We start from the raw sequence: 12,275 nt of genomic DNA on the forward strand, positions 1-12,275 counted from the left end.
CTATAAAACAGCACAGGACAATCGATTCTCAGTTGGCAGCTGAATTGTTCCCAAATTGGGATAAAGGAATTCCAATGCAAAGCTTATCAGCTCCTGCTGTCCAGTGACCATGAAAGTCCATTGAAGATGTAAACAGTTTCCCATTTGCAGCAATGATCTCTCTGAAGCATTAATGGGTTTCTACTTTACACACATTACCCTGACTGTCTCATTTGTGTAGATAAATGGCTCAGGTCTCTTCATAAGAAGCCTCATCCTCAGTATTTTCCTCCCTAGTTTACAAGGAAATCTACTTGGAAGATCTAACCAAAGCTGAACTAACCAACAAGTTGGCAGCTCTCTTCAGCATCTCACCGAGCCAGATCCTTCAGATCTACAGACAGGGAGCAGCTGGGATCCATATCCTGGTTGGGGATCAGGTGAGTTATTGAGCCCATAATCAAGGGGGGCCAGAGGCTTCTGCACAGCTGGAGTTTCAGGACACACACTGTGAGACTTTTTGGCTTAACCAGAATGCAGAGGAAAAGTGCTGTTCTAATATTTTATAAATCTGTCTTCCAGATGATTCGGAATCTTCCAGATGAATCCAGTTTTATAATTAACTCACTGAAAGGTAAATGAATTGTATCTGCACTTTGGATCATGAGCTCTCATTAATAAAGGATACACAGGCAGGGTAGGGCTCTTGTGGTCCAATGGTAGTACCCTATCTCTGAGCTAGGAGGCCCAGGGTCAACTTCTACCTGTTCCAGAGGTGTGTCAAAATTTGTCTAAAACAGGTTGATATTAAACTACATAAAAAGGATTGAGGGTCTCATGATGCAGTGACAGTGTCCTTACCTCTCGGCAAAAAGATCGGGCCAAGTTGGTTAAAAGTATCCTGGAAGAGCCAAGCTGGGTCTCACACATTTTTGCAAGACAAGGAATCACTTCACACACAAAGTGTCACCATTAACCTCTCTATTCCCAGTGCAGTGAGGAAGAAACTGGAGGTAGTGGTGGCGGTGGTGGTGTTGGTGGGGTGGGGATAGGAGAGGAGGGGTGTTGTCCCTTAGCCCTAAGAACTAGATCTAACTCCTTCTTGAAGACATTAATATCTTGGCCTCAACCACTTTGTGGCAGAGAATTCAACAAGCTCCCCAACTCAGTAAAGACACTTCTCCTCATCTCAGCACTAAGTGGCCTATCCCATATCCATAGACTGTGGCCCCTGGTTCTGGAATCCCCAGTCAGCAGGAACTTTCTTCCTGTGTTTATGCTGTCCATTCCTGTTCCAAATTTATCGGTTTCTATGACATCCACAGCCACCTATTCTTCTAAACTCCATGATCTTACTCTTCGTTTAAGAGATTAGACCACTAATAATTTTGGGAATTGGTATTTTCAAATATTTTGATTAAACTCTCCAAAGTTTGTTATTAGATTATATTGATTTGTAATTGATTGTAAGTGGAGCATACAACATAATCCAATGGGCAGTTGGACATTTGTCCTTCTGTGATTTTGCTGTGGTGTTACAGATCTGTGTTCTTCCCTTGCAGTGGATAGCTTAGGTGGCTACTACATGATTTTAAAATAGGAAACAGGGAGCTGTTGCATCTGAAAAAGAATGAAAATCGGTGAAGTTGTGAACTTTCATCTTTCACTCCGAGAGCAGCAGGAGCACAGATCAACCTAAATTATTGCACAAACAGCAACTGATACCACAGAGCGGTACTTCCACCACTGTCACATCATTGAGCTGGACAGCAAGATTCATCTGATGCTTGCTTTGGGAGCATAAGATGATGCATAAGATATCAAATTCTTCCAACATCTGCTTGGGTGAATCATTGACTATAAGACAGACGAAACAAAACAAACACGGAAAACAGTCAGTGAAACGATATTCCTACGACAGGTTTTGGCTCTGAGCTGCACTGTGTTTCATTTCTAAACAATCCTGTGGAGGTGTGGGGGGGTGGGGGTAGGGGAGGAAAGAAAGGGGCGTGTTATGATACCTCTTCTCGTTTCCAACAACTTGACTCGAGATGCGTCGGTCTCTGACATCCTTTGGGCTCACCATGAACTTGCAACAAGATTTCCAGCTGAACACTGCAACCCAACTCAAACAATCCGCCAACTGTTCCCCAAGAGGGACGTGAATCAGGCAAGTTCATTAACAATAGTAGACTATTGGAAAAAAAAGCTGTTGGAATTTTACATAAAAACAGCAACTAAGGAGGACACATTTTAAAGTCAATCTACAGTGACTGCCACCAGCATCCTCCAGTAGATGTTATTAACATTCAAAAACCATGTAATAACCCATTCACTCTCCATTGGTAACGTCAACATAATGCCTTATAGTAATACATTTAATCATTGTAAAAATGTAAACATTTCAAAAGATATGAAACCCTTTTTATACACAAAAAGTTGTGACAAAGATAAATAAGAAATTAACACCATTTCAGCTCAGTCTATTCTTGCTAACATCAATTTCTTGGGTTTTCAGCAGATTGTTGTAACTTTCAGTGTTGAAACACAATCGAATGCTCCTCCATAGCTCAGTCAGTTTTTTTTGCTTTCCCAAACTGTCTCCCTCATTCCTCCCTACTTCTTATTAAATCATACTCATGATTGCCATAACCCTATCTGGAATCACATCCAAGTGGACTTCTAGCTCATAGTAAATACCAGGAGATAACTGAACATGGATGGCATCCAGCTGTTCTCACTCATCTGTCCATATCTGATCTTTCTAGATTGTTCGTTTAGCAGGCAGATATATTTAAGTGCCATCACTATGAATAGATAATCCTGCACATACTCCAAGTCAAAGCTGGGATCATCTGGACAATGGGGCTTAGTCCTACAACTTACTACGTACTCTGGTCTCTCCAGCCACCTCAATTACTACTCCCAAAATTGATTGTTTCTCTTTGCTTCTGTCTTGGACACTCAGTACTGAACACAGCAACCCCTCCTTCACACAGGGTAGCAGCACGGAGAAGATTGTCCATAAACTTTTATAAATCAGAGCAGACTGATAAACTTAAGTCACGATTCCACACAAAATCTCCAAGTTATGCAACAATCTTTTAGTTTTATTAAAATGTAGACTAAAGTTGAAATGCAGAGACTAAGAAAATAAAGAATTAAGATTCAACAATTTAAAACAAATAACGAAATTGACTTTTTTAATGCTAGAACAGTAACATATTTGACAACTTCAGTCTGGCATCCAGAATTACTATGTAGAAAATGTAGGTAATCAACTGCATCCCCACACCCCACAATGTACATCAAATAACAGTCCAATGGATTTCTCTAACTCGACATCTCACAAAACTTCACAAGGGATTACAGTTCTTTAAGCTTGTTGATCTGGCCTTGAAACTCTTTCAAGAGATGCTCTGACAGACCAACTCAACAACCGCTCTCATTCTGGTTGTTCATACTCTTTCAGCCCAAGCTCCCCCAGACTCCAAAACTGCATTCCAGCCCACATTCACAATCATAACTCCAACTTTTCATCCACAGCTATCTTCCAGAGCCTTCACACAGGAGCTGTGTAACTTCCAGGTCTCCCTGGCATAATGGCCTGCAAATCAAGCCCCACCATTTCTAGAGTGGCACAGAAGTCGAAGGTTGTATAAAAGGCTGGGCAAAAGTCTCCAATTTACTTTTCTTTTTAAAGAGAGGTTGACAGAAAGCAAGAACCGAGTTTCTGTACTTTGACAATCATTACTATTAAATATACATTTGATGATGTGGAGGTGCCAGTGTCAAACTGGGGTAGACAAGGTCAGAAGTCATCATAAACAGGATTATTTCAAATCACAAGCTTTTAGAACGTTGTTACGTAACCTGACAAAGGGGCAACACTCCAAAAACTTGCGATTTCAAAAAACAACCCGTTGGACTATAACCTGGTGTCGTCTGACTTCTTACTATTTACCTTTTCAAAGTATCTATGTATGAACCACCAACACTATTAATTAAAACTATAACTGCCTTCTAAAATTCCCCCGACACACACATACTTATATATATAAATATGCGCAGACAAAAAAAAAGTGTTACGGTGTGGAGGGAAAAACTGGGGAAGCAGTTTAACAGTTCGAGTCCACCGAGGGGATCCTATGGCCAGTCAGAGCTTGCGATTCATCAACTTCATCCACAGATACTTTAACTTGCTTGTAGAAAGCACAGAGCAACTGTTTTACAACTTAAAGTCTTTAATTAAGTGGTTAAAAATTGCAGCTGACAGCAACTGGTGAGGAAAAACCAACAGCCATCCTTCGGGCTTTGGAATTTTTTCTTTAAAAACTGGAAGAGGCAGACACCACTTTCATTTCCAGAGATTCCAAGGCTCCTGCTATCTTGTTCACACAGAAAGGCTGGCTTCCCGGTTGCTGAACAATCACATCGTTGTTGGCAGGCAGAAGGCCTTTGTCATCAAGACCTGGTCATCACTCTGCAGACCAATCATTACTTGTTGCCGGCCAAACTTCATTTTATGGACACCCCTGGTGCCAGTTCACCTGCAATTAAATCTCCTCCACTGGTTGGCAAACAACAGGGTAAACAGTACTTACAATAAGTGCTGATAGCTTGCCTTTAAAACGTGCAGAAATCCCTTCCACAATCCTTGGTTCTTTTCCAATTTTCAGTCCATAGTCAAATTACAGAACAACAACAAGATACACGCTTTATAAGCTCAGTTGACTTTTCAGTAGTGCAGCTTATTTCAGCCTTGTGCTTGCTTCTTTCTCTCCCAGGACTTCCCTGAGCCCCAGCTAGACAGAGCTATTGAGCTGCTCTCAACTTGTACACAAACTCAGTTAGCTCAGATCCCTTTCTTGTACAAAGTTAAAAATCACAACACCAAGTTATAGTCTAAACAGGCTTATTTGGAAGCACTTGCGTTTGGAGCACTGCTCCTTCATCAGCTGGTCATGGAGTCTACTCCACAACCACCTGATGAAGGAGCAGTGCTCGGAAAGCTAGTGCTTCCATATAAGCTTGTAGGACTATAACCTGGTGTGTGATTTTTAAACCTTGTACACCCCAGTCTAACACCAGCATCTCCAAACCCTTTCTTATAGTATAGCTAAATATCAGCACTTATAATATGGAAATTCTCTTTCTGGCTCAATTCATTCAGTCCCTGTCTCTCGCATGTCGAATTACTCTTCCCCAGCCCTGAACTGCGCTGAATACCTGGTGAAAAACCCCATCCCTATCAAAGGGCAGAATTGAATGTTATCACTTAGCAATTCCAGAACAGTGTGTGTTCTGAATGTTACATTTTACAGAAAGTGCTGACTTGCTCAGTGCAAAAGAAATAGATATAACCAGAAGATTTCTTTTCACAAAATGCGTGCACTGCTTCTGAAGCTTAAAATATTTTTGAATGAACAGTAAAAGATGCTCAATTTCAATTGCCATCTTGCACTCAACACAAAAAACTGAACTAATAACAAAAGGTTTCAGGAAAACTTCAGTAGGTCAGGCAGCATCATAGGGGAGAAACAAAGTTAAAAAAGGTGTTTAACCCAAAATGTTATCAGACCTGAACAGAAACAAAACATTCAAGTTTTTAAACCTGTGGAAGTTGGAGATGGGAAGCAGCAGCTTTGTGGGATAGGATAGAGGCCAGGGCAGTTAAATAACAAAATTTTGTGAATAGCTATAGTACAAAACAAAGGGAAGAGCCCAACAGCACATGAATGGACTGCATAAAAACTTAATGACTATAACAAGGAATAAAGAATGATTCAAGACAAGGCCAGCACAGAGAAAATTAAGATGAAAGCTTCTTGCATGGAAGACTGTGTACTAGGGACGACTGAGGAGCGTACTAGAATGTCACAGCCAGTAACAGTCCCTCTCCAAGAGGAAGAGTGTTTAATGTTGGCAATGGGGATAAGCTGCTGGAGGTGCAACACCTGTCTTTTCACTTCTCCCACCTGTCTCACTGGCCAATGCCCTAAAACTCTCCTCCTGAGTGAAACAGCTATTTCTTTGTACATTTTTCAAATTAGTTCACCGTAGTCTCCTTGGAATGACAGACTGAGCAATAGCTTTGCAGAATTTCTCAACTCTGTCTGCTCTCTCTTGACCCCGACCTTCCAATTGTTTGCTATTTTCATTGCACGCCTTGTGCTGAGCTTTCTGATCATGACTTCCCAGTGTGCTCCAGTGAAGCTCAAGATTAACATGAGGAACAGCAGTGCATCTTTCAAATCACCCCTTCACAGTTTTCTGGACTCCATATTGAGCTCAACAATTTTACATCATTACCTCAGATTACATGTTATGCTGTGTCCTTGGTTTTGTTGGGTTGGTCTTTTTCTTGTTTTTTTTAATCCCCTCATGTTTGATATTTAGCCATTCTCCCTTCAGTTTTGTTTGAACTAGTACAATGAATCTTTGCCTGTTGCATCCTGAAATTGTTTATTATTTAATCTTCCCTATCCTCTGCTCCATGCATTTGTCTCTCCTGCCCTTCACACTGTTGATAATCTTTCATCTGAACTATAGACCATCTCAACCTGAAAACAAAAAGATGCTGGGAATCAGAGTAGGTCAGGCAGAATCCTTCTCTCCATGGATGCTGTCTGACTCGCTGTGACCTCCAGCATTTTTGTTTTCAGTAGACTCCAGCATCTGCAGTAATTTGCTCTGACAAAAGGTTATTTACTGTTTCTCTCCATTGATGCTTCCAGAGCTGCTGAGCTCTTCCAGCTTTGATTTTATTTCCATTTCAGAGATTTCCAGGGTCCATTATATTTTGAAGCTGTTTTACCCACGGTCTCCGAATCAATTGCCTATTCAGGTCATTCTGCTTTAATGAGTGTCATTAATGCAAATTCACTATAACACAAATCAGGGCCACCGTTTCTATACCGCGAACTTTTAAAGTCTGTATCGGTTATAATAAATTCTGGCATCTTAGTTTAAATGGCGCTGCTATTACTGATTTTCTGCTAACATGGGATTGCACAAGAACAGAACTACCGCGTTATAGCATAACCGACTGTACATGAAAGAAGATCTACCTTTCACAATTATTTTGTTTAAACACATTTTAATTTTTAACTTGAGATGTTATCTCTCCACATTCCTTCCTCCCCACCCCCGGTTTTAAACATCTTGTTATGCTACCATTCTTTATTTCAATGTTTTGCTGCTCCTAGGCACGCTCCTAGCTTTCAACAAATGCAGCCTGTTGTTTTATCAGTTGCCAGATCAAATAGGAACACTTCAGGAAACTGAAATTGCCAAATCGCAATTTCATACCCCAGCTCAAACTTTATTGTTCCCATAAATCAAACAATACAAACAAAGTGAAGTAAGTGTCACAAAATGTACAGCACAAGATTCAAGCAATGGTCTATCGTGTAAACGCATTAACTTTCACTCCTAGCAACGCCCCAGTGACTATTTAGAAATATGACTACAGCTCATTGATGGAAATATGGTTATGCTTTTGGAGGTAATTCCAGAGTTAAGCTGAAGGCGCAGCTGACAATGGTGGGTGCACAATAGGCCAGAATTTGAAAGGCAGTGAAATCTTTAAAAAAAACTGCAGGGTGATAGACATTAGGGGAGGAGGGGGCAAGGCCATGGAAAGATGAGATTTTGAAATTGAATAAGTTGCTGGTCCATGTAGATCAGCGAGCATGCGAGTGATGGATGATTGGGACTTGGTGCAAGCTAGGAGGTTGACAGCAGAGTTTGGATGATGCTAGCAGAGATTTGCAGGGCATCAACTATAAACTAATCAAGACATCAGGAGGCATTTATTATTTCCAGACTCATTGCCATCTGATAAATGATTGTAGAGTCATAGAGATGCACAGCATGGAAACAGACCCTTCGGTCCAACACATCCATGCCGACCAGATATCCCAACCCAATCTAGTCCCACCTGTCAGCACCCGGCCCATATCCCTCCAAAACCTTCCTATTCATATAACCATCCAAATGCCTCTTAAATGTTGCAACTGTACCAGTTTCCACCACATCCTCTGGCAGCTCATTCCATACACGTACCACCCTCTGCGTGATGAAACATGTTACACGAATTCTTCAATGTAATTCTAAAGAATGTAAAAGGAATTCCTTGCAAAGTACTTCTCTTTAAGAAGAGAAAGGCTACAGGTCAACATAATAATGGAAACCATTAATCTTCAAAATATCCTGAGCTTTATTTGCCTTAGGAGTGGGACAGCAAACTCCCTGGTGCCTTCACTTTCCAAAATAGAAGGCTTGCTTTATTCTATTTCTGTTGCGTCTCAGGTAAGTTTGCAACAAGCCTATAGGTGCATTTTGTGCAACAGCACTATCCCTGAGGAACTCCAGCTAATGGGCCAGTGACTGTTGGAGGTAAAAGGTTAATCCTTGAGAAATCAAAAATCAATTGTCAGTTTGGGTTCAGATGTAACGTTAATCCCAGGATCCATCTGCTACCGCAGGAGATGATAAAGATCCCATGGTGTTATACAAAAAAGATAGGAGATACTTGTTTCACTAATCATTTTTCAACCAACATTAATCACTGAAGCAGACCATTTATTTATCGCACCTCTGTTTGTATGGAATTTTCTGTTTGCAAATTGCCTGCTGTACTTCCTACAAGAGTAAATACACTTCAAACAAAAGCATTTAATTGTTGATGAAGTGCTTTGGGACATTTCCAAGTGTAAGAGGCACTACATAATTGCAAGTTTTTTTCCTTTGCTATAATCGGGCTTTGAATGTGGTTTAACAGTATGTTGCTTTATTAACAAAACTCCCCCAGTCCCAACAAACACTATATGTTAGAATTTGATATATGTGAGCAGCATGGTAGCTCAGTGGTTAGCACAGCTGCCTCACAGGGCTAGGGACTCTGATTCAATTCCAGCTTCGGGCAACTGCCTGTGGAGCTTGCATATTCTCCTTATGGCTGTGTGAACCTACTCCGGGTGCTCCATGTTCTCTCCCTCCTCTTCCCCCGCCCCATCCTCCAAACAGACCAAAGTTGGTGTGGTTGGGAGGATTGGCCATGGAAAATGCAGAGATGAGGGTCTGGGCGGGATGCTCTCCAGAGGTTTGATGTGGACTCTATGGGCTGAATGGTCTGCTTCCACACTAAAAGGGATTCAAATCATTCAATATAAACAGAGTCATAAGTATGGAAACAGAGCCTTCGGTCGAACCCACAAATGCCAACCAGGTTTCTTTGGACTAATCCCATTTGGCCCATGTTTCTCTAAATCTTTCTTATTCACTTACCTGTCCAAAATGTATATTAAATATTGTAATTGTACCTACCTCTACCATTTCCTCTGGCAGTTCTTTGCCTATGTGCAGCACTCTGAAGTTGCCTCTTCATCCCCTTTTAAATCTTTCCCTTCTTGCCTTAAACCTATGCCCTCTAGTTTTGGACTCAATGCATGTTGCCTTTTCTTGACTAACCAGCATTTGTCCAAATGACAAATTTACATATGGAACTACAAACAGAATTTAACATTAAAGGGACAGTTAGAAAGTAGTTTTATTCCTTTCAATAAAACAATTAAAGGCAACACAAAGTTGACAAAAAAGTAGACATGGAGGTGTCTAGGAAGGGACATTAGGTTACTGGGACTGGAGAATTTGTAAATCAAAAATTAGTGAGGTTTAAGTTAATAAAATGGAGGGTCCCAATGATTAGCTTCTTTGTAGTGAAAAAAAGAAATCAAGATGGTGAATACCTGGATATTCATCTTTCAGAATTCTATATAATCTGCAGAATGAAAGATTGCATTTAACCTATCTATTTAAAAAGGGGGAAAACTGGGGAACTACAGACCTGTTAGCCATAACAGAATCTATCACAAAGGATGCGATAACAGGCTACTCAGAAAATAAAGTAAATAAATTTGAATCAGTGGAATAAATGAAAATTTATGATGGAAATATGTTCAATAAATTTTTAGAAAGTTTTTGTGATGGGCACTGGAAGCGTAAATAAGGGGAAGTCAGTGAATGTAATGTATTTGAATTTTCAGAAATCTTTCAATAAGGTTTATATAGGTTAGTAAACAAAACAAAACTACATGAGAGGTAATGCTCTGGTCTGATTGAGAATTGGTTAATGGTGGTGTGGTAACCCACAGACTAAACCACCACCAATCTTCTTTCACTAATGAGAACAGCCCTGTGGTGGGTAGGATTATAGCAACTTTACCTTATTGCATCGAACATTGGTGAGAGGACACCTTGAGTTGTGTGCACCATTTTGATCCCTAACATTAACAAAGGATGCACTTGGCACACAGAGGGTGCAGTGGAGATTCACCAGACTAATTCCTGGGCTAGTAGGACTGACCTATGAGGAGAGATGGAGGCTGGGGCTGTACTCTACGAGAACAAGAGGTGATCTTAATCATGTATACAAAAGTCTTAACAGCTGGACTGGACAAAGCAGAAGGGACACTTTCCCTGGCTGGGAGTCTGGAACTAGGAGACAGAATCTTAATAAAGAGAAAGCCATTTAAAATGAAATGAGGAGTAATGTCTTCACCTAGAAGTTAGTGAAAGTTTAGATTCTGTGGAAACTCAGTCATTGAGTAGGTTCAAGACAGACATCGAGAGATTTCTAGATATAACTGAAATAAAGCTATATGGAGATAGGTTGGGAAAGAGGAGTTAAGATAATGATCAAATCATGGTCTCAAATGATGGGAGCTGGCTTTGGCTAAATGGCCTACACATGTTCTTCTGCACATTGATGAACTTTAGCTGAACAGGCTTATGATATTTAAAATAGAATCACTCAAAAGTCCCTTCCTATACATAAATGTCAGGTCATTGAGCTCCTGCAAGACATCAGTGGATCATATTTTCCAGTTTTACCACCAGTTGCTTTGTTGTGCTCCATCACATCAAATAATATACAGTCTTCCATCATTCTTTCCCAATTTCAGAACAGCACCATTGCTTTATTTCCACAGCAACTACCGTTATATATCTATTGAGACACCAGCTGATTATAAGGTATTTGATCTGTGAGCACATGTCCTTTGGGACTAGGTGAAACAATCCAAATAAATTTCATCCTGTAAGACAGACAGTGATTTATATCCTATTAATCTGGACTGGGTTTGAATACAAGGTCCAGCAGCTAAAGGGCAATGTGCTAAACCAGTGGGGTACAGTAGCATAGTGGTTATAGAGTCAGAGTCCTACAGTTGGGAGACAGGCCCTTCAGCCCAAACTAGTCCATGCTGACCAAAACGGTCCATCCATACTAACCCCATTTCCCTGCACCCAGCCCATATCCTTCTAAAGCTTTCTTATACACCATTTGTCCAAATGCCTTTTAAAATATTGTTAACATATCCACCTCAACCACCCACTGATGAATTAGTGGAATGAATTATCACCCTCTGTGCAAAAAGATTGCCCTGAAGATTCCCTTTTATTCTTTCATCTCTTACCCTTAAGCTGATGCCCTCTGGATATCAATTCCTCACCCTTGGGGGGGGGGGGGGGGGGGGGGGGGGGGGGTGGAAGGAGGGAAAAAAAAAGAGAAATAGACTGCATTCACCCTTTCCATGCCGCTCATTATCTTACACCTAATATTTCTCTCACCTTCCCACCCACCCCCACCACCGAAGTCCTAGTTTGCCCCCAAGCTCTCCCAATAACTCAATAGACAACAAACAGAGAAACCTGGACTGATGTAATGGTGACATTCATTTAATTCCTACGCCAATAGCTGGTGAATTAAAATTCAATTTAAAAATCTGCAAATCCAAACAAAAATAAAAATGGCATTAGTAATGGAGACCATAAAACAACAGATTGATGTAAAAACCCATCTTGTCCATTGTTTGCATTAGGCTTTGCCTGGTCAAGATGGGACTGCAGACCCAAAACAAGTTGACTATCAACTTCCCTCTGAAATGGCTTAGTTAGGCATGCAGCTCTTTTCAAAAAGCAGCTTACCACCATCAGTTTCTTGAGGGGAATTACAAATGGTCAATAAAAATGTTAAGCTCACTAGCGATGTCTCCATTCACAAACAAGTTAAGAAAATAGCCTCCAAACCTTTGAAATGGAGAGAAGCATTTTCTATTTTAACACTTCACATCAAGGGCTCATTTGGTTGTAATGCCTCATAAACCTCTCAAATTTGTTAACCAACAAATTTTGAAAAGATTTATAGCTCAGGTTGTTGATATGGATGCAAGTTAGCTCGCTGAGCTGGAAGGCTTGTTTTCAGATGTTTTGTCACCATGACGAGGTGATAT

General features: G+C 40.7%; 1 protein-coding gene across 3 annotated transcripts in view; it reads left to right on the plus strand.

Annotated features, from left to right (window-relative positions):
* The window catches only part of LOC140465719 (transcription factor CP2-like), a 44,569-nt gene extending 42,618 nt beyond the window's left edge, over positions 1-1,951 (plus strand). For all 3 annotated transcript variants that reach the window (XM_072561376.1, XM_072561377.1, XM_072561378.1), the window contains 3 exons: positions 277-419; positions 562-613; positions 1,542-1,951. In XM_072561376.1, the coding sequence (XP_072417477.1) occupies positions 277-419; positions 562-613; positions 1,542-1,579 (233 nt within the window). In that variant the 3' untranslated portion in view covers positions 1,580-1,951. The remainder of the gene's footprint in view (positions 1-276; positions 420-561; positions 614-1,541) is intronic.
* Positions 1,952-12,275: the final 10,324 nt, after the last annotated feature.

The sequence above is a fragment of the Chiloscyllium punctatum genome, chromosome 42 (assembly GCF_047496795.1).
Source record: "Chiloscyllium punctatum isolate Juve2018m chromosome 42, sChiPun1.3, whole genome shotgun sequence".
In the NCBI taxonomy this organism is placed as follows: Eukaryota; Metazoa; Chordata; class Chondrichthyes; order Orectolobiformes; family Hemiscylliidae; genus Chiloscyllium; species Chiloscyllium punctatum.